At 39.6% G+C, this 23,108-nt stretch overlaps 1 protein-coding gene across 1 annotated transcript in view; it reads left to right on the forward strand.

Moving 5' to 3' along the window:
• LOC114643166 (uncharacterized) overlaps positions 1-23,108 on the forward strand; it is a 51,479-nt gene that overhangs the window by 9,104 nt on the left and 19,267 nt on the right. The window contains exons 2-5 of the mRNA XM_051934858.1: positions 492-821; positions 4,390-4,704; positions 12,456-12,752; positions 14,360-14,452. Of these exons, the coding sequence (XP_051790818.1) occupies positions 492-821; positions 4,390-4,704; positions 12,456-12,752; positions 14,360-14,452 (1,035 nt within the window). The remainder of the gene's footprint in view (positions 1-491; positions 822-4,389; positions 4,705-12,455; positions 12,753-14,359; positions 14,453-23,108) is intronic.

The following is a 23,108-nucleotide window of genomic DNA, read 5'->3' on the forward strand; positions in this document are numbered from 1 at the left end:
CATTATCCAACCCGCTATATCCTAACTACAGGGTCATGGGGATCTGCTGGAGCCAATCCTAGCCAACACAGGGCGCAAGGCAGGAAGTAAATCCTGGGCAGGGTGCCAACCCACCAAAGGACACACACACCAAGGACAATTTAGAATCGCCAATGCACCTAACCTGCATGTCTTTGGACTGTGGGGAGAAACCGGAGCACCCGGAGGAAACCCACGCAAACACAGGGAGAACATGCAAACTCCACGCAGGGAGGACCCGAGAAGCAAACCCAGGTCTCCTAACTGTGAGACAGCAGTGCTACCCACTGTGCCACCGTACCACCCAGGACAAAGAATAGCTTGGATAAATTAAAGTGAATGACCTAACAGTTCATGATATTTGATTTGATTTGTTCTATCAAAGCCTTAAACATTCTTTGAACCAAAACTGTAAGTCAACAAATTCTTGCTTTTATTGCTCATGATGTCATTTCTTTTGCTTTTCTCCCTAGGTCAAATCAAAAAGCCTCAGATTTCCATGCGTCAATCCATTTTTAAGACAGAAAATGATGTTCTTGTTCAGTGCCTAGGCACTCACTTTGATAGAATTGAGCAATGTAAATTCTACAACAATTGGAAGAGTGAGCCTTTTATTACCCAGCCCTATGATGACAAGCAAAAACTGTGCATCATCAAGGTAAATCTGAGACGCCTTGAAAGTCGTCAAAGTAGTGAAAACATTTGTGTCACCTGGTTGAGCTGCGACATTGATGTTATTGTGAATGAAAAGAAGATTACATCACCACGCAGCGAGATGGAGAAAGTTGAAATAGAAAGCACAGGTGAGTATGCCTAACAAGAGAATTTTGTTAAAGTAGATTTTCTTAATAAATCTGTAAAACTTTCATAACTATCTGTTTATTACATACCAATCATTTTCTCACATGAAGCAAGCTTAGAAAAAATATAAATAAACCTTTACAAAGAGCGTAAAAATGATAAATTTACACCAATTGTTTTTACAAATTTGAAACATAACTACTTAAATTACAAACCATACAAAAAATAAAACTGCATTTATGGAAGATATGATGTAAGCATAAGTGAGATTAATGATATTGTTGTTTAGCACAGATGTATTGAGTTTGCTCTGCTATTTCTGTACTATCTGTGCTACCCATCTAAGACAAGTTGAAGTCTAAATAAATCAATGTAGAGCATTAACGTTTGCAGTGTACCATGTAATGCACATGTAAAGCCATTTAGTATGGGAATTGTAAAATATTAATTTTTCTGATGTGTCACCTTTCTGGGATGTCAAAAGCAATGTATTTTATTACTATAAATGGCTTTCTAGCATAGACGTGTTGAGTTTAAATGTTCTCTTTTTACTGTACTAGCTGTGCTATCCATATAAGACAGGTTGAAATCTAAATAAATTTAGTATGGGAATCATAAAAGCAATATTAATGTTTCTGATGTGCCACCTTTTTGAAATGTCAAATGCAATATATTTTATTACTAAAAATATTTGTGTCGCACCATCTTTTGGATTGACAGAGACATACAACCTGGATGGACATATAAACAGACACACAGACACTTATCCTTTTATTAAGGTTGGTTGAGCTCTTCACAGACATGCAGGATAACTTGACTGCCCTGTTTTAGAGTGTGGGTTGGATATGAACATCATTGGGCCCAGCAATGTTTGGGTCTGTTTTCTACCTTAAACTGTAGACAATGTTGCAAAACACATAGAATATCTTTTTGTCTTTGTCTACCCCTCATTTAGAGGAGTCGTTATGAATGCAAGCTCCAAGTGATTCCTATGATACCCAATTCTTTTCTGAAGAGCCTCAAATGCAGCCGAATACCACTCCTTTGTCTCAGACAGGCTGAGTCATGGCTGTAAAATCTTTGCTTTGTCCTACCTTTACAGAATCAGATCCTTTATGTTTACTTTCTTACTGAATTAGACATACAGTAGATGTCATACAATGAAGGAGGGTATATTTCAACTCAGTAACGTATGGAGAGATATCTGTTTTTAAATAACAGTATGTTTCAACGTAAACTCCACAACTTCCTTATCTTCTGTAATATAAAAAAGTCCCTTCACTGAGCAGATCACTCTTTCAATAGTGGTCTATTTACATTGAAAAGGCAACTATTAAATTTCAAAGTAGATTAAAGTTTTAAATTATATGTATATCTATGGGAAGGCAAAGTAACATTTATAGATATATCAAAATGCATTTTAAAATATCTGGAAATGCAATAAACATATTGTGAAGTGAATTAATGATATTAAAATTACATACATTTCAAGATATTTTAGATGTATTTTAAGATATCTAAGTAGATAATTTAATATTATTTTTTATCAGTATGCTGCTGCTGGAGTATGTGAATTTCCCCTTGGGATTAATAAAGTAGGGGCGGCACGGTGGCGCAGTGGGTAGCGCTGCTGCCTCGCAGTTGGGAGACCTGGGGACCCGGGTTCGCTTCCCGGGTCCTCCCTGTGTGGAGTTTGCATGTTCTCCCCGTGTCTGCGTGGGTTTCCTCCGGGCGCTCCGGTTTCCTCCCACAGTCCAAAGACATGCAGGTTAGGTGGACTGGCGATTCTAAATTGGCCCTAGTGTGTGCTTGGTGTGTGGGTGTGTTTGTGTGTGTCCTGCGGTGGGTTGGCACCCTGCCCAGGATTGGTTCCCTGCCTTGTGCTCTGTGTTGGCTGGGATTGGCTCCAGCAGACCCCCGTGACCCTGTGTTCAGATTCAGCAGGTTGGTAAATGGATGGATTAATAAAGTATCCTATCTATCTATCTATCTATCTATCTATCTATCTATCTATCTATCTATCTATCTATCTATCTATCTATCTAGATTTTAACATGTCTTAAAAGTGACATCTCAAAATGATTTCCTGCAAAACTGCCTCTGTTTTCATTCAGACATCTGGTCTATTTTAAGATATCTTGAAATTACTTGAGATATCTAAAAATGCATTTCAGATATCTTAAAATGCTTGCTAGGTAAATTTGAGATGTCATCAAATACATATATTTGAGATATCATAAGTGAACACACAGTTATTTTGAGATATCTGAAAATGCATTTACAATATTTTAAAATGCACTCGAGATACCTCAGAATGTATAGCAGATATCTTAAAATTTTTGAGATACAGTATCTGGAAATCATAACATAACATATCTAGCATTCATTTTGAGATACCTGTACATGTTAGTGACACTCTTGAAAACTTGGCTTTGTTGTAACCTGCTTTAATTCCAATATAGGAAAGCTGGAGCCTATTCTTGAAGTTTAAGGAGAGGATGGGAAACAGCCAATGATGGAACATTTCACTTATCTTACATCCCATCTTTATGATATGTAAGGAATCACATAAAAGTCACATGGAGGGAGGGAAAACAAGGAAGCGTTACACTGACACAGATTACTGGCCAAAAACCAAGCCTTGAGGTGTGGGGGAGAGATAGCAATCACTGAGTCATCTTGCCATTCACAAACTTTTTTACCCAATCAATTGCCTGTCTTATTTTTTGTGTACTAAGCTATGAACATGAAAAAAGATGCTTGAGGCTGCAACAATAAAACTCTGTAATCATCTGCTATAGAATGTGCAGAAGAAATAATTGCACCAGAAAATAGGGCATAGAAATGGCATTTAGATCTTCCACTTCCCAATTGTAGTGTAAATAAAATTATCTTTGTTAAATGTTGTGTTTTTTAATTAAAACAGTTTAGTTCAAGTGCCATTATTTATCACTCTTACCTTCAAATGTTGCATATCAATCGCTGACTTCCTAAAGTTAGACGAGTTTTCTCTGATGTTAAAATGCACATTTTTGTTATGTCTTTAATTAGCATCTTATCATTAACTGTAAATAGGATGAGTGTGATTTTAAAATATACATGATCTGTCAGTGAGACTTTATTTCTATAGTTGACTAAATTACATATTGATGAAGTCCTGCATTACACCTCTCCCAAAATTTTTATAAAAAATATTAAAGCATTTCTTCAACAGCTCTCATTTTTTAACAATTTTAACTGTGTTTTTCACTATTTTAAAACAACTGAATGTGATTTTGGGAGTAAAATTACATCATGTGGGGATCTGAGAAATGAGTGAAAATGGCATCTACGCATACAGGAAGTCAAAGTATGAGTTGGCAAATTCAGTGATCTAATTGAGAAACTAACAAAAGTCCACTAATTCTATTCCTAAACCACAGCAGGTAAATCATATCAATGTGCAAAATGCGTCACATAGTTTATTCCAGCCAATGCTTTTGTATCAAGTTAATTTAGTTATAAATAGTTTGTTGATTAGCTATATGATTTTCTCATCAATTTAAAAGCCTCTAATTTATCTTCTTTCAGGTTATTTGGGAATGCCCCAGCTTAATGTGACTCCTGCAGTTTTTCAGAGTGATGAAACAACTGAGATGACCTGCAATATGCCCAGTTTTCATGACCAGGCTCAATGCAACTATTATAAAAATAATGAATCCAAGCCATTTAGGACAGTGGCAGCCAAAGCAAACCGCTGCCTGTTGTCTGTGAGTGGAAAAGAGCTACTAGAAGACAAGGTTGATACAGCAAAGAGTGAGCTTGAAATATGCTGTGATTACATGGAGAGCAAGAGTAGTACTACAGTATCACTGTTCAGCAACTCTGTCACAGTGGTTGTTTTGAGTAAGTATGTCAAAAATGTAACAAAGATTAACATACATTCTTGTTTCTTACTGTACTTCTTTAAGGCCCCCTCCATGCTTGAGTCCAGTTGAGTGCAAAGCTGAAACAAGTCATCTGGTGAGAGGAAAATTACGTCAGGGTCTACTCTATAGGGATGCTGTGGTGGGCAAATAGGCGACCTACACTACTTGATAGAAAGGGGTTGAGATCTGTTAAGGGAGGTCCAGAGAAGCAAAACATTTTGTTGTATTACTTTTGTTTATTTGCACTTTTGTGAATCATCCCTGTAGTTAACATTTTCTTCATTCCTTTATAACTTTTGGCTCCTGTGTGTTGCTCTGTGTATGCACCAAGGCCTCCTTCTGTCATTGTACTGTATATAAACGTTACAACTACTGTATATACCTTGACTTCTGAAAAAAATAGTTTAGCTACTGCAAAAATGCATCTATTACTCATTTACTATGTTTCAGTGATGTGCAGTGTACAGACTAGTTCTTTTGTATTTGTCTCATCTCTGAACGAACATACTTGTTCACCGACATTAAAGAAGGAATCTTTTCGAGGCATGCGCAGTGTGTGTTACATTTTCTATTGCATTCCACAACTGCTATCATTGTAACTTCACTTAAATGGCTGCTGTCCTTCAGAAAAATGGTCATGACAACAACTAGCCAATGACTGACTTGGTACATGACACCAAGCACCTCCCATTGATCAGTTCACTCTGGCTGAGTGACTATGACCATCTCAGTACACTGACTGATTGAATGAACCAGTATGCTGCCTACCAATCTGGAGAACCACTGCAAGTTCATTCACGAACTGCAGACAAGAGACTCTTAGAGTACACTGAACTAGTTCACCAAAAGAATCAATTCATGTACTGAACGGAGGAACGGACCACAGACAATTGACTTGCAGGACCACAGTCAATTGAATTGCAGTTTAGTTCACTGATAATATATATATATGGTAGATTACATTAGAAAGGATAGGATATAAAAAGGAAATTGTGGGAGATTAATCCAAAACTGAAAATCATTTTATTTAGTCATATTTGAATGTTCTCACAGTTTTATTGTGATGTTTACACTATTCTAAGTTTCTATTTATAAGATTGTTTTTTGTCTATTTATTTTTGAAATTGTATTTATTGTTAAAATTCAATAAAGAGTATTATTATTATTATTAATTACCCATATTAACGATTAAGAGATGCAATCTGCTGTAACTGTAGCTGTGTGTACAATGGTACCAATACAAGCAATGTGAGATTTTAGATTTGATTAACTCTTGATTTATTCCAAATGACTGACAGTATCTATCTATCTACAGTGCATCTGGAAAGTATTCACAGTGCATCACTTTTTCCACATTTTGTTATGTTACAGCCTTATTCCAAAATGGATTAAATTCATTTTTTTCCTCAGAATTCTACACACAACACCCCATAATGACAACATGAAAAAAGTTTACTTGAGGTTTTTGCAAATTTATTAAAAATAAAAAAATCGAGAAAGCACATGTACATAAGAATTCACAGCCTTTGCCATGAAGCTCAACATTGAGCTCAGGTGCATCCTGTTTCCCCTGATCATCCTTGAGATGTTTCTGCAGCTTAATTGGAGTCCACCCGTGGTAAATTCTGTTGACTGGACATGATTTAGAAAGGCACACACCTGTCTATATAAGGTCCCACAGTTGACAGTTCATGTCACAGCACAAACCAAGCATGAAGTCAAAGGAATTGTCTGTAGACCTCCAAGACAGGATTGTCTCGAGGCACAAATCTAGGGAAGGTTACAGAAAAATTTCTGCTGCTTTGAAAGTCCCAATGAGCACAGTGGCCTCCATCATCCGTAAGTGGAAGAAGTTCGAAACCACCAGGACTCTTTCTAGAGCTGGCCGGCCATCTAAACTGAGCGATCGGGAGAGAAGAGCCTTAGTCAGGGAGGTGACCAAGAACCCGATGGTCACTCTGTCAGAGCTCCAGAGGTCCTCTGTGGAGAGAGGGGAACCGTCCAGAAGGACAACCATCTCTGCAGCAATCCACCAATCAGGCCTGTATGGTAGAGTGGCCAGACGGAAGCCACTCCTTAGTAAAAGGCACATGGCAGCCGCCTGGACTTTGCCAAAAGGCACCTGAAGGACTCTCAGACCATGAGAAAGAAAATTCTCTGGTCTGATGAGACAAAGATTGAACTCTTTGGTGTGAATGCCACGCGTCACGTGTGGAGGAAACCAGGCACCGCTCATCACCAGGCCAATACCATCCCTACAGTGAAGCATGGTGGTGGCAGCATCGTGCTGTGGGGATGTTTTTCAGCGGCATGGACTGGGAGACTAGTCAGGATAAAGGGAAAGATGACTGCAGCAATGTACAGAGACATCCTGGATGAAAGCCTGCTCCAGAGCGCTCTTGACCTCAGACTGGGGGGATGGTTCATCTTTCAGCAGGACAACGACCCTAAGCACACAGCCAAGATATCAAAGGAGTGGCTTCAGGACAACTCTGTGAATGTCCTTGAGTGGCCCAGTCAGAGCCCAGACTTGAATTCGATTGAACATCTCTGGAGAGATCTTAAAATGGCTGCGCACCGACGCTTCCCATCCAACCTGATGGAGCTTGAGAGGTGCTGCAAAGAGGAATGGGCGAAACTGGCCAAGGATAGGTGTGCCAAGCTTGTGGCATCATATTCAAAAAGACTTGAGGCTGTAATTGCTGCCAAAGTTGCATCGACAAAGTATTGAGCAAAGCCTGTAAATAGTTATGTACATGTGATTTCTCAGTTTTTTATTTTTAATAAATTTGCAAAAAACCTCAAGTAAACTTTTTTCACGTTGTCATTATGGGGTGTTCTGTGTAGAATTCTGAGGAAAAAAATGAATTTAATCCATTTTGGAATAAGGATGTAACATAACAAAATGTGGAAAAAGTGATGTGCTGTGAATAATTTCCGGATGCACTGTATCTATCTATTTAAAGTCAAAGTCAAAATGAACGTTATTGTCATCTCAACCATATACAAGTATACAGACAGATGAAATTGTGAAGCTCAGGGTCCGCAGTGTAACAACATGACGTGCAAATAATAAATTAAAAATAGAATTAAAAATTTAAAAATTAAAATTTAAAATTTAAAAATTAAAAATTAAAAACACAAACAAGACAAGACATTGTGCAAAGGTAGGACAAAGAAGTAGCAGCAATATTGATGTGTATGATATGTAATATAATAAATAAATAATAATTTCTGTATTATCTATATCTATTATTTATCAGTGTATGATGATAGTTGTTTAAGATGTATAAACAATGACAGGTCAGAATGTTTCACAGCAGAAGGATAGCAAGAGTGTCAAAATCCTTAAAGGTCAGTATGAGATTTTCAGTTCTTTTCTACATGCACACTCGTCTTTGCAGGACAGTGGTTTTCATGTATAAAAGTGCTGTTTTTAGAGGTGGTTGAGGTCATGTGGAAGGTCCCAGGGGGCAGCCTGGTGTTAAGGAGTCTAATAGCTTGGGGGTAAAAACTCTCCTGCAGCATGACAGATCTGGCTTTGATGCTGCAGCATCTTCTCTTGGTTGGCAGAAGTGTGAAAAGTCTACGTGAGGGGTGTAAGGGGTCCTGCACAATGCTGCAGGCCTTGCGGACACTGCGTTTGTAAAATATGTCCTGTAGTGAAGGGAGAGGCACCCCAATAATGTTCTCTGCTGTCTTCACTATCCTTTGCAGGCGCTTGCGGTCAGGTATGTTGCAGTTGCCATACCAGACAGTGATACTGCTGGTCAGAACACTCTCAATGGCGCCTCTGTAGAACAGGGTGAGGATGGAAGGGGGAAGACTTGCTCGCTTCAGTCGCCTCAGGAAGTGTAGACTCTGCTGGGCTTTCTTGATTAGTGATGAGGTATTATGTGTCCACGTAAGTTATGTGCACACCGAGGAACTTCATACTCCTAACAATCTCCACATCTAAACCATTGATGCTGAGTGGGATGTGGGCAGGATGTGATTTTCGGAAGTCCACGATTATCTCTTTTGTCTTGTCGACATTGAGAGATAGATTGTTGTCTTCACACCATGCGGACAGCCGTTCCACCTCATCTCTGTATGCTGTTTCATCATCCCTGCTTATCAGTCCGAGCACCGTTGTATCATCTGCAAACTTGATGATGTGGTTGGTGTTGTGCGTGGCTGTGCAGTCGTGAGTCAGCAGGGTGAACAGCAGTGGACTAAGCACGCAGCCCTGCGGTGCTCCAGTGCTCAATGTGATGTTCCTGGAAGTGCTGCAGCCCATCCTAACTGACTGGGGCCTCTCTGTCAAGAAGTCCAGGATCCATTTGCAGAGAGTGGTGTTCAGGCCCAACCTGCTCAGTTTTACAACCAGCTTTGGAGGGATGATTGTGTTGAAGGCAGAGCTAAAGTCTATGAATAGCATCCTGACATATGTGTCTTTTTTATCCAGATGTGTCAGGGAGAGGTGAAAGGCAGAGCATATGGCATCATCAGTTGACCTGTTTGAGCAGTATGCAAACTGAAGAGGGTCAAGGGAGGCAGGGAGATTAGTCTTTATGTGTGACATGACTAACCTTTCGAAGTACTTCATTATGATTGGTGTGAGTGCAACAGGTCGGTAGTCATTCAGGCATGTCACTGATGACTTCTTCGGCACTGGTATGATGGTGGTCGACTTGAAGCATGCTGGGACTGACGACTGGCTCAGAGATGTGTTGAAGATGTCTGTGAGGACACCAGCCAGTTGACTGGGACATTCTTTGAGCACACGACCAGGTATGTTGTCAGGTCCTGCAGCCTTGCGTGCATTGATTCTGGATAGAGTCCTCCTCACGTCAGTTATGGAGAGACAGAGTGCCTGGTCAGTGGAGGGAGGTGTTGCTTTTCTCGCAGGCTCTTTGTTCTGCACCTCAAACCGTGCAAAGAAGTTGTTCAGCTCATCCGGAAGGAAGGCATCACCATCGCTGCTGTGTGGGTTGGGCTTGTAGTTTGTAATTGTCTGAATGCCCTGCCACATACGACGTGTGTCTCTGGTGCTGCTGAATTGTTTGTTGATCCTCTGCGAGTATGCCCACTTAGCTCTCCTTATAGCGCGAGACAGGTTGGCTCTGGTTACCCTGAGGGCGGCCTTGTCTCCAAATCTGAAGGCTGCATTTCTGATCTTGAGCAGCTTGTGCACTTCTCTTGTCATCCAGGGCTTTTGGTAGACTGTTGTGGTAACATCCTTGGCAATAGTAACATCCTCTATGCATTTGGAGATATAGCCAGTCACAGAGTCTGTGTACTCCTCCAGAATGATGGAGTCGCCATCCATAGCAGCCTCTCTGAAAATGTCCCAGTCTGTCAATTCGAAGCAGTCTTGGAGAGCTGAAACCGCACCAACCTGCCACACTCTGATGCTCTTGCGGGCTGGTTTAGTGCACTTCAGCAGGGACTTGTATGTAGGGTCCATAAAAATGCTGATATTATCTGTACAGCCGAGGTGGGGGTGGGGTAGGGCCTTGTAGGCATCAGGAGCGCTGGTGTAAACATTGTCCAGACAGCTTCTCCCTCTAGTAGCAAAGTTCACATTCTTGGAGAATTTTGGGAGAAATGACTTCAAGTTGGCATGATTGAAGTCTCCAGCAATTATAAAAAATGCCTCAGGGTGCGTCGTTTGCAGTTTGCTGATGATCTCGTAGAGTTCCGCTAGTGACTGGTTGGCATTTGCGCTAGGTGGAAGGTAGACGGCAACCACCAGCACGCAACTGCATTCCCTCGGCAGGTAGAAAGGCTGACACCTTACTGATAAAACCTATGATAGAACAGTGTCGCGCAACTGAGGCAGCGTTCGTACACCACTCTCTGTTCACATAAACACACAGTCCGCCCCTGCGAGTCTTACCGGACAAAGAGGCGTCTCTCGGAAGACAGCCAGTCCGTCTAGCTGGATGGCCGAGTCTGCAATGTTTTCCTGAAGCCATGTCTCATTGAAAATACAGTAATCCCTCCTCCATCGCGGGGGTTGCGTTCCAGAGCCACCCGCGAAATAAGAAAATCCACGAAGTAGAAACCATATGTTTATATGGTTATTTTTATATTGTCATGCTTGGGTCACAGATTTGCGCAGAAACACAGGAGGTTGTAGAGAGACAGGAACGTTATTCAAACACTGCAAACAAACATTTGTCTGTTTTTCAAAAGTTTAAACTGTGCTCCATGACAAGACAGAGATGACAGTTCTGTCTCACAATTAAAAGAATGCAAACATATCTTCCTTTTCAAAGGAGTGTGCGTCAGGAGCAGAGACTGTCATAAAGACAGAGAAAGCAAACAAATCAATAGGGCTGTTTGGCTTTTAAGTATGCGCAGCACCGCGACACAAAGCTGTTGAAGGCGGCAGCTCACACCCCCTCCGTCAGGAGCAGGGAGAGAGAGAGAGAGAGAGAGAGAGAGAGACAGAGAAAAACAAACATGCAAAAATCAATACGTGCCCTTCGAGCTTTTAAGTATGCGAAGCACTGTGCAGCATGTCGCTTCACTAAGCAGCTGCACAGAAGGTAGCAACGTGAAGATAATCTTTCAGCATTTTAAGACGAGTGTCCGTATCGTCTAGGTGTGCGAACAGCCCCCCTGCTCACACCCCCTACGTCAGGATCACAGATAGTCAGCGCAAGAGAGAGAGAAAGAAAAGTAAGTTGGGTAGCTTCTCAGCCATCTGCCAATAGCGTCCCTTGTATGAAATCAACTGGGCAAACCAACTGAGGAAGCATGTACCAGAAATTAAAAGACCCATTGTCCTCAGAAATCCGCGAACCAGCAAAAAATCCGCGATATATATTTAAATATGCTTACATATAAAATCCGCGATAGAGTGAAGCCGCGAAAGGTGAAGCGCGATATAGCGAGGGATCACTGTAAAGATGCAACAGTCTCTCATTTCCCACTGCTTGGCCCGCTGCATCTTTATTTAGGCTAATCCAGCTTGTTGTCCAGCGACCGGACGTTCGCAAGTAGAATAGACGGTATCGCAGGTCTGGTTGGGTTAGTTTTTAGTCTTGTGCTAAGACCGCCGCGTTTACCTCGTTTCTGCTTCCGATCGCTGCACTTGCGTTTTCGCCAGCTCAGCTTCTCAGGCTGCCGAAGTAAGCAAAGGCTGTGGAGCGTCTCTGTCACCTCACTGGATATTCAGGTGCTGTTTCTTTGGAAATCGAGCAGGATTTGCCGCTCGTAAATGTATGTCTGCGTACTACTATCACTTAAATCTACTTTTTTACTTATACTAGTTGACAAAGACGAACAAAGATTAACACTAAACATCGCGGACTCGGGAGCTCTGTAAGCCTCAGCCTGCACAGGCGCCTCTATCTATCTATCTATCTATCTATCTATCTATCTATCTATCTATCTATCTATCTATCTATCTATCTATCTATCGCCGCTCCTGGTAATATCCATCCATCCATTATCCAACCCGTTATATCCTAACTACAGGGTCATGGGTTCTTGGTAATATTTCACAATGAATCTCTCTATTTGTTGTAATGCTAGCTAAATTAATATTAAATTAATAATTAGCAAATTAGCATATTGAATATTATTTTGATATTTTACAGGAATCAACACACGCAGGTGCTATAGATGTTTTTATTGTGTTATTGCATGTTTGATTAGTATAAAGTATACAATGAGTATAGCTATGTAAAATAATATGTATCTAATAACTTCTAATTTCTATAATTTTTCTTTCAGTGCTTCCAAAACCAAAAATCTCCTTTCAGAGTAAAACAAAATTGTTCATTCACTGTGATGCCCCTCCCAGTCTTAGGGGGACTGTGTTCTACTTGTACCAAAACGGGACTGAAAAGCCTACTGCTACAGTGAGTGCATTGGAGACGGATCATTCAGTGATTTTTGAAATTCCAAGAAATGGCAGCAGAGCATCACTTGTATACTCCTGTGTATATGAATACCAAGGTTACAGATCTGCAATCAGTGACCACAAAGTGTTTAATGAGTATGAAGATTACCAAGAGGAATTTATATCAAGTAACTACCTGATCTTACACTAATATTCAGCCTTGTTATACATTTACATCATTTTAAAATACAGCACTGGAATACTCTGTGAAGTACAGTTTATACTGCAATTTTGAATCAAATCAATTTCCAAAGAACAATTCTTAATTTTAACAGTTTTCAGAACTCATTAAAACATTCTGTTAGTTCTCTGTTTTGACATGTCCAATTAAATTTAACAAGGATTTGTGTATTGTACAGCATGCTTTTGTGTTTGTATTTTTTACTTAAAAAAGTATGTTATTAAAACTGCTATTCAACAAGTGCATTTGTGCAAATGAAATAAATTAAGTCACTTTAGGCCAAATTAACATCTCAACCTTTGAAAATTTTTACAATTAAGGAAGTAAAGATTAAGAAAAAAGTACAAATCTAAAGAATGCTGTAAGAACTAAAATGATCCATCAACCACATTTTTTGACCTGCTGAATCTCTTTTAGTGCCTTACGCGTATTCTGAAAGATCTGCAACAAATCCTGGATGAGATATTAATCCATCACAGGGCACATGCATTCACATTCAGTTAAAAGTTGCACATCAGAAGGTATCTGGGAAACGGGATGTTCTTAGAGAACAAGAAGAAAAGCCAAGCTGAACACAGGCAGAACATGCAAACTCCACACAGATAACAAATAAACTAGTATTCAGGCCAGATCTTTTGGAGCTGTGAGGATGATTTTATTGTTATAACTTAACAAATGAAAGTTTCTAATCTAGAAATGATAGCATTGAAAAGTAGGTTTTTGTACAAAAATCGATAAGCCACCTGAGTGCTTCATCACCTAACATGGAAAACCTTACTGAAAGCATCCAGTTGTTTCAAAAGTGTAGGTACTCTCACAATTATGAGAATACAGATGAGAAAAATATAAGTTTCATTGATAGTAGCGTTCAAATTATACAAATCCACAAACTTCTCAGGCAAATTACATAATGAGCAGCACAGTGTTAAAACTTTGTGTGAGCAGTTTACAACATACAAGAAATAAATGTATCCATTGTTAAAGTCACTCTGTATCTATAGAGAATGAGATGATTCGGCCAGGTCATGATGAAAGCCAACAAAAAACCTTTAGCGTTGTGTTAGTGTCAGTGGAAATATGCTTTTAAGTTACAAAAGATGTTATATGAAAATGCAATTGTGTGTGAAGAAGAGTTGCAAAGTCACTACCCCTGCTGTTTACAGTATACATCCGCAGAAACCTCCCAAGCTTCAGAGACATTTTTTAAAGTAACAAGCTAAACATTTACCCATACACTCTTTTGAGAGAGCCTGAGAGTGTGAGGCCATGGATCTGAATACAGGGAATGATGAGACACTTAAAAACTTGCTCTAATCTGTGATTTTGCTGCATTCATTTGCATTTGCTTGATGTAATTTAGTGTCATTTGGCTTAAAGTTCATAAACTTTACTGGTTGCTATTATGTGGTCATATTAGACATAATCAACATAATCCTTATACTGAAAAGGAAGTTATTTTGCTTGCTAGTTGGCAGTCCCTGTTTTATTAAAAAAAAAAAAACATTAACTCAACTTATAATTAAACAAAAAGCTGATTAGAGTTTTCTCTTTCAGGTGTTACTCTGGAGTTCCTTATCCGAGTCATCATCGTCGGTATCTACTTCTTCTTGATGGGGCTCCTACTGGCCTGTTCTCACCACAAATCCAGTACGGTATCAGTATGACGTGTTAATTTGTCCTGTGAACTGTTAATTTTGTGAGAACTGACTCTGAAGTGTAAACCAGATAACAGAGAGTGTCAATTTTGGGCCTAGAGTTAGGAATTTCCAGTTTTACCTGACAACAAACCAAAGTTCAGTAGTTAGCATTGCTGCTTCATTGACCCAGTGCCTTGTATTTGAGACTTGTGCCTACATGTTGTCTGTATGGATTCTACATATTTTACCTTGGGTCTGTGCAGGTTGTTCCTCAGGGTATTTCTGGTTTTCCTCCAACATCCCCAGACGTGTGCAGGTTAGGCTAATTGGTAATTCCACATTGGCTCTGAGTGACTGTGATGTCCAAAGCTATAGCCTGCATTACGCCCAAAGCTGCCGAGATAGACTCTGAACATCCATAGCCCTGAATTGGATTAAGAGGGTATGAAAATTAGATAACAAGCAAAGTATCCAAAAACCTATTCAACTGAACAGTTGTTTGATCTTATATTCTTTACTAATATGAGATACATTTTGTACTTTTATAAAGCAGTTGTGCGCATGATATATTAAGCTAGAGAAAGTTTAACCTACAGTCCTTCTAAAAGCACCTCATGTAACTCTGTTGAGGTTTCTGCAATGTCCCTCAGTGCAAGATAATGTTGCCACTGCTACTCTTTTCCTGACAGGCATGTTGTTCTTGATTTTTGTGGGGTTTTTTTTAGCATGCTGGGTGTTTGTGTGACTGTTCTGTTCTGTTCCGGGAATAATGTGGCAGACATACTTCCAAATCTTTGGTCGAGTGAATATCAGCTACTGAAGGCAAACATTTTAAACATTTTAGAGCAATTTATTCCCTTTACCAAAACTCCACGTCCACAGTAGCACATCTTCCTCTGTCTGACAAAAGTAAAATCCCCTTTCTTCATATTATCACCTTAACAGGACTAAATTCATGAATCCCTCTTGAAAAACTTTCAGAAATGAAAATGAGTACAAAAACAAATTACTAATATACTACATTAAACTTTTATATGTGATGAATTTACTGTGCTGTGCCTGTAGTGGATGAATTGGTTTCTGCCTCTGGATGTCACCAATGTACTGGAGGCTCATACTTTTCTAATATTCATATATTCATACATTCTCAAAACCACAAAGGTTAAGGTGACTCTTCCTAAATTAATTATGTGAATTTAATTATAATTAGGTTTCTGATAATGAATGTAAGAACTGTTGTTTTATTATTTATGAAGAAAAAAAGAAAGTGAGGTTTATCCGGAAAGTGGCCTGTTTGAGTAGAAATTTGAATTTAAACTGAGTGCCCCCCAGGCTAATAGTGGCTACCACTGCAATATGGCTGGGCTCCTTCAGGACAACCTGTCTGGGTCTCACCATGATATATAGCAAGTAGTGCTGGACTCTGTGGAGCTGTTAGATGGAGCTTCTTATTAAAGGCCTTAGGGCTTTTTAGAATATTAGAAGTGACCCTGGAATGGATTCCTGAGATGTATATGGAAGTAGTAATGGTCCATGATTTAAAACCTTTTCCAGTTAAAAAACTAGTTAGCTTGAAGTCAGATTGTCTCTGTTCTAATAAAACCCTTTTTCTTTATGTACTTTAGCCTCTTGAGGTAAATTTGTCCCTATGGTCTTCACTTGAGCTTGTAAGTGCTATCCTTAAACCTATAAAGTAAGACACTCATTTGGGTGCATCAGAAAAGCTCTTTGCCACATCCTAACATCAACCATCCTCTGAGAAATGTCCACAAGGTTTTATTGAAAGTATGGTGACAGTTTCAGAAGAAGAGTTTGAATTAGTTTAGCCAAAATCTATTTACATATCCATTCTAATCCAGTTTATGGGTAACATATGGGCTTAATTATGTTTTCCAAGACATATATTTTAACACATAAAACACATTTACATTTTAAATCACATTTTGATTTTGAAGCATAGTATAATTGTGTAAGTTTTATATTCAGTGAAAAAGACTCATTCCGTGAGCAGTTTTGGTTTGGGGGCAGGATGGCTTGGGGACCTATTTTGGCCAAATACAGTGCAAGGATATGGGAAGAAATTCCATCTCACAACCGACTAGTATTCATCCTGGTACATGTATTTTTGTGTTAATTGGGTCTTTTATACATCTAATTTATTTTGTATTTTAAGTTAAAATACAGTATGAAAGTAATTTTTTATTAATGCCTTTTTTGTGTATATGATGCATTAGTAATAATCAAGTGGCCGTGACCATCATGTTCCAGATGTCACTATACATTACGTATAAAAATGGTGGTGATTGCACTTTCAGGTTATCCTTCGGTGGATGCAAGATCTGAATTTCTTTAGCACTATTTAACTTCAAACTCAAGTAGCCCCAGGTACCAGGGTTGATTTTCTAGTTTTGAATTACAGCTTCCTTTAACTTCAATTCTTATTTTGCCCTCTGGTTTTGATTGCTATTTTTTGATTTGTTTCCTGTTTTTACAAGCCATGCTTCTTCCTTTCTGTCAGTACTTCAGCAGCAGTAATTCTCATGCTTTCTGTGTGTCCATAACACACATCCACATTTTCTTACATGGGATCAATTTTGATTCTATAATAATCTAAATATCTGAATTAATCCCATGTGAATATGGGGCATTTACCCAAATTCCATATAGATTTTGACAGGTCCTGAATATATGAGGAAGATGCTCCAAGTATAGTGTCACCATTCAATCAGGTTTAAAAAATATATGCTGTTAATGTGTATTTCAAATTAGAATTTAACAAGATTTAATTAACAATTTTTAAAAGCATGTGCAAGTGTTTATAAGAAATGTGATTTTCATTTAAAAACACCTAGGATCATCCATCCATCCATTTTATAAACCTGCTTCATCCTGAGCAGGGTTGTGGAGGAGCTGGATCCTATCCCAGCATGCATAGGGCACAAGGCAGGAACAATCCCTGGACACAGCGTCAATCAATCACAGGGCAAACACACACACACTAGGGCCAGGTTAGCATTACCAATCTACTTAACCCACATGTCTTTGGACTGTGAGAGGAAACTGAAGTACCCGGAGGAAACCCACACATAAACAGAGAGGACATGCAAACTCCATGCAAGGAGGAACCCTGGATATGAACCCTGGTCTCCTTAATGCAAGGCAGCAGCACTACCACTGTGCCACCCTACCTAGGCTCATTTAACCTGTAATCATAGTACCAGCAGGTGGCAGCAAAACAGTAAGCATGATCATCAAAGATGCTACTGTCCATAGTTGTGATACATCTGGAGTGGCAAGATTCCTAACATTTTAGCCTAGGAGTTTGACTAAGAGTTTAATAATACCTTGGCCAAAATGGCATACCTACACTGGCTAGGACTGTTGCACTGGGGCTCATGGGGCTCGGAGAGGGTTACTAATGACTGAATGGTGTTCTTTCACATGGCTTTATTATTAATATGCTTATTTAATTGATATATGAATGAAAAGGAAGGGTGGAACGGTGGCGCAGTGGGTAGCGCTGCTGCCTCGCAGTTGGGAGACCTGGGGACCTGGGTTCGATTCCCGGGTCCTCCCTGCGTGGAGTTTGCATGTTCTCCCCGTGTCTGCGTGGGTTTCCTCCGGGCGCTCCGGTTTCCTCCCGCAGTCCAAAGACATGCAGGTTAGGTGGATTGGCGATTCTAAATTGGCCCTAGTGTGTGCTTGGTGTGTGTGTGTGTGTCCTGCGGTGGGGTTGGCACCCTGCCCAGGATTGTTTCCTGCCTTGTGCCCTGTGTTGGCTGGGATTAGCTCCAGCAGACCCCCGTGACCCTGTGTTCAGATTCAGCGGGTTGGAAAATGGATGGATGGATGGATGAAAAGGTTAAAGGTGTTATAAATACTACAACTTCATGAAGCTTAATAATGACTATTGACCTTTTACATTGATATATCTAATTGATGGTGATTTTTTTTTATTGGATTTAATTTAACTTCACATGGTGTTGTATGGTGGTGTGCAACTAATCTATTTTAGTTTCACCAATGCTTGTCCAACAGGAGCTCCAACTAAACTAAAGTTCAAGATTGTATAAGTTGACACAGCTGAGCATGTGACTCCCTGTGTGGAGCAATAAATGAAAAAACCCAAATATTTACAGTGTGCTCAAAAGGAAAGAGAGGGTATCATCTTATTGACCCCAACATGAGAAAAGCTGGACAAAGAGAAAACATAGTGTGACACGTGACTCACCGTTGCACCCCAAAACATGAAGGCTGAGTCTCAGTACTTTAACAAAACCAGCTTTATTCAACTTGAAAAAGTAACAGCAAGGTTATTTATTGCAGTGGGTGCTACCACCCTCCTATACACAGACACAGCAAATGGGCACAGTCGGGGACAGGTCAGTGGCCAAGTTATACTGTTCCCTGCATTTATAATGTTCCTTGCATCACCCATCGACGATACGCACTTATAGCACAACTGCAATTGGCTCGTATTTGCTTCTGTGGCTCTATGCTGCTCTGTTGTGAACTTGTTGTTGTGTCTGCGATGGATATGCAGCCCTCCACAAATGCAGCAGACGTGATTTGCTGTGTCGACCCATTGCGGGGGGTGGTCCTAAAAGAGTTCAGAAACCTCACAACAGAAAATCAGGTAAACGTTTTTAGTGGTCTTAAAAAGAACTACAGATATTAAGGATAACACTACCATTGTGATTGGTTAGTTTTTCGTTGTGCTCTGTGAAAGTGCATAAAGAAGAGCCATGTGTATGCATTCTTGAAACTAAAAGATGATCAAAACCTTCAGAACACTTAATAACCTTAAGCTGATTTCAGAATTCTTAGGGACTGGTCACTCTGTGAAATGAATAAAGGCCAAAGAAGAAAACCTGTAATAGGATATGCTGTACATTATTTTCTTTTAGTATGAGTCAAATTGTCTCACAGTCTACAACACAAAAATACATTTCAATTCTTCTTTTGCCTTAAAAAAAAGTTGTTACGACCTAATGGCAGCTCATAATGTGTAGATGGGTAGTGTATGTATTTGAATATGTAAAAGGTTTTTAAAAATATTCTCAATTTCTAGCTGGGAAAAATCTTTCATTGTGTTAGGTGTTTTCCTAATGCTGAGGTTTAGCATTTCTCTTATTCTAATTCACACTCTGAAAAAACTATTTCTGAGATAAGTTAATAATAAGATATTCAGTTCTTAATATACTGTATATAAGCAAATTATTTAAAATTTGTGAGATTTTTTTGCACTCATTGGCCTAATATCTCAGATTAGGGGGTATATTTTTTAAACAGTTTTTTTTGTTGTTATTATAATTATCATATTTTTGGCTTTTGTAGAGCTATGAATAGCATACACAAGTACAAACCTCCTATATGGCTCCCATCTAAAAGCAGTTTTCTTTTTTTTATTTCTTTTTCATGTCAGTGTGATCATTTTGAATTACCTACCTGAGGATCATACTGATTTATTGTGGACCTGCCAAAACTCTGTACATGTTTGAATATGATCTGAAAATGCTTATACAGCAGGTGATTTCAAGGTACAGCTAGTCTACAGGAGTACAGTACAATTTCACACAGGCATAACCTACACCACAAATATGTATCTTATCATGAGACTTAGCAAGGTTGTGCTTTGTCTTAACAATTGTTGTCACTAGTATAAAATGCTTTAATCACTTTTTGAAAATACAGTTTTAAGTTCTATGTATTTGTCTTTGAGAACATAAATGAAAAGTATCTAGTGTTCACCAAGTTTTAAAATGAGAAAAATTTCAAATTCAGATAACAAACAATACAAAACTGATTTAACTTTGTCACTTAAAAAATATATCAAGGTTAGGTGTGTAAAATTATATACACCCTGGTGGCAGTCCAGGATGGATCTACAGTCCCTGGCAGCTTGAACCTGGATCTGTCAATAACATAACCAAGGATGAGCTGGGTAATTGAGGACATGAAAGTTATAAGTGCTTTTATTAAAACAAACGGTGCTCTAATTTAAAGTGCAGTGCTCTAAACAGTCAATAAATAAACAATCCTCACTAAAAACAGGTGAATCAGTGGAAGTTAAAAACTTAAAACAAAAAAAATCCATAAATTATTCTTAAAACAAGATTTTTTTTTTTTTAAAACATGAACCACAGTGCTTCATTCTAAAATTTGACATCCCCCAGCTTATCCCTTGTAGCAAGAGGAGACGCTCACCAACAGGTACAGTCAACCATTAAAATCTGGCTCATGTCCCCATTGCCAGTCCCTCGGTGTTTGTGGGAGACGCCACGTTACGAGTCACTCCTACTCCCCCTTGTCGCTAAATAGGAGTGTTGGCCATATACTCCTCACTCCTAACCACCTGCTTCCATTTCTCTCAGCACGGGCTCTCCCGATCCTACCTCTCTTTGCCCATATTCTCTTTTTAAACTGCATATGGACCCATGTGCTGGAATCACTAACTCCAAGGCATCAACAACACACCTGACTGACCTGCTTGTGTCTGCTCATGAATGAGAAGTCAACCGGGCACCTCAATCAGCCTCTGAGTGGTACTTGCACATTTTCACATGCACCTGAACACTCTGAATTATTTATTCAATTTAAAATAACCAAGGGCAACGGGTGCCACCCATCACAAACCCATGACATTCCAGTTTGAAGAACACCTACAGCAGTGACGAAAGTGCGGATAAGGTTTGGACCATCAAAAGCTTGTCAGGTTAACACCTTGGTTCTCTCTCCAAATGATTGATATCCACCTTAATCAAACAGCAAGTGTCTCTGCAACTGTGGAACTGTGTATCTGCGTCTTTGTTTGGTTGTTATGCCTCTGCCATTCCAACAGATGGTGCATCACAAACAAATGCATTGCATTTGTCATTCCAACTGATGGCACATCATAAACATTGCTTTTACGAATCCCATACCAAATGGGATATAACAGAAACATATGCAGCGTAATTATCAATCTATTACAAACACATGTAGTAATGCATTTTATCGCCACAAATTTGTGTGATGTGCCATCTGTTATTACTGTCATCATTTGCCATCATTTTATTACTACATGCATCACAAAATACATTCCAATAGATGGTCCTCTTCTCATTAACAACACTGATTAAACAGTAGCACAGCTGATTAGTTTATTAATAGTATATGAAAAATATATTACTGTCTTACCTTTTGGCTTGGAAATATTGCTTTCATTTCATACTAATTTTACCTTCTTTCATATGTTTTAATAATACTCTCATTGCATTGCAGTCCCTTCACTCTTCTTTTCTAATGTTTATTTTATCTGAAGTCAAAATGTTAAAACTGAACATAGCTCAATTAAACAAATGATAATGACATAGCAAATATGATAGCATGCTTCAAAAACGTCTTCTTCTTTCGGCTGCTCCTATTAGTGGTTGCCACAGCAGATCATCTTTTTCCATATCTTTCTGTCCTCTACCTCTTGTTCTGTTACACTCATCACCTGCATGTCCTCTCTCACCACATCCATAAACCTTCTCTTTGGCCTTCATCTTTTCCTTTACCTGGCAGCTCTATCCTTAGCATCCTTTCCCCAATATACCCAGCATCTCTCCTCTGTACATGACCAAACCAACGCAATCTCGCTTCTCAGACTTTGTCTCCCTACCGTCCTACCTGAGTTGACCCTCTAATGTACATGTTCCTAATCCTGTCCATCCTCAACAAAACCATTGCAGATCTTAGCATCTTTAACTCTGCTACCTCCAGCTCTGTCTCCTGCTTTCTGGCCACTGCCACCGTCTCCAACCCATATAACACAGCTGGTCTCACTACCGTCCTGTAGACCTTCCCTTTCACTCTAGCTGATACCCATCTGTCACAAATTACTCCTGACACTCTTCTCCACCCATTCCACCCTGCCTGCACTCTCTTTTTCACCTCTCTTCCACAATCCCCATTACTCTGTACTGTTGATCCCAAGTATTTAAACTCATCCACCTTTACCAACTCTACTCCCTGCATCCTCACCATTCCACTGACCTCTCTCTCTCATTTACACACATGTATTCTATCTTGTTCCTACTGACCTTCATTCCTCTCCTCTCTAGAGCATATCTCCACCTCTCCAGGGTCTCCTCAACCTGCTCCCTACTATCATTACAGATCACAATGTCATCAGAACGTCACTCCTACCACAGACCTCACCACTGTCACACTTCCCTCATACATATCCTGTACAACTCTTACATACTTCTCTACCACTCCAGACTTCCTCATACAATATCACAGCTCCTCTCGAGGCACCCTGTCATATGTTTTCTCTAGGTCCACAAAGACGCAATATAACTCCTTCTGGCCTTCTCTATACTTATCCATCAACATCCTCAGAGCAAACATCGCATCTGTGGTGCTCCTTCTTGGCATGAAACCATACTGCTGCTCACTAATCATCACCTCACTTCTTAACCTAGCTTCCACTACTCTTTCCCATAACTTCATGCTGTGGCTCATCAATTGTATTCCCCTGTAGTTACTGCAGTCTTGCACATCCCCCTTATTCTTAAAAATCGACACCAGTACACTTCTTCTCCACTCCTCAGGCATCCTCTCACTTTCCAGGATTCCATTAAACAATCTGGTTAAAAACACCACTACCATCTCTCCTAAACACCTCCATGCTTCCACAG

This window comes from Erpetoichthys calabaricus, chromosome 1 (assembly GCF_900747795.2).
Source record: "Erpetoichthys calabaricus chromosome 1, fErpCal1.3, whole genome shotgun sequence".
NCBI classification, from domain to species: domain Eukaryota; kingdom Metazoa; phylum Chordata; class Cladistia; order Polypteriformes; family Polypteridae; genus Erpetoichthys; species Erpetoichthys calabaricus.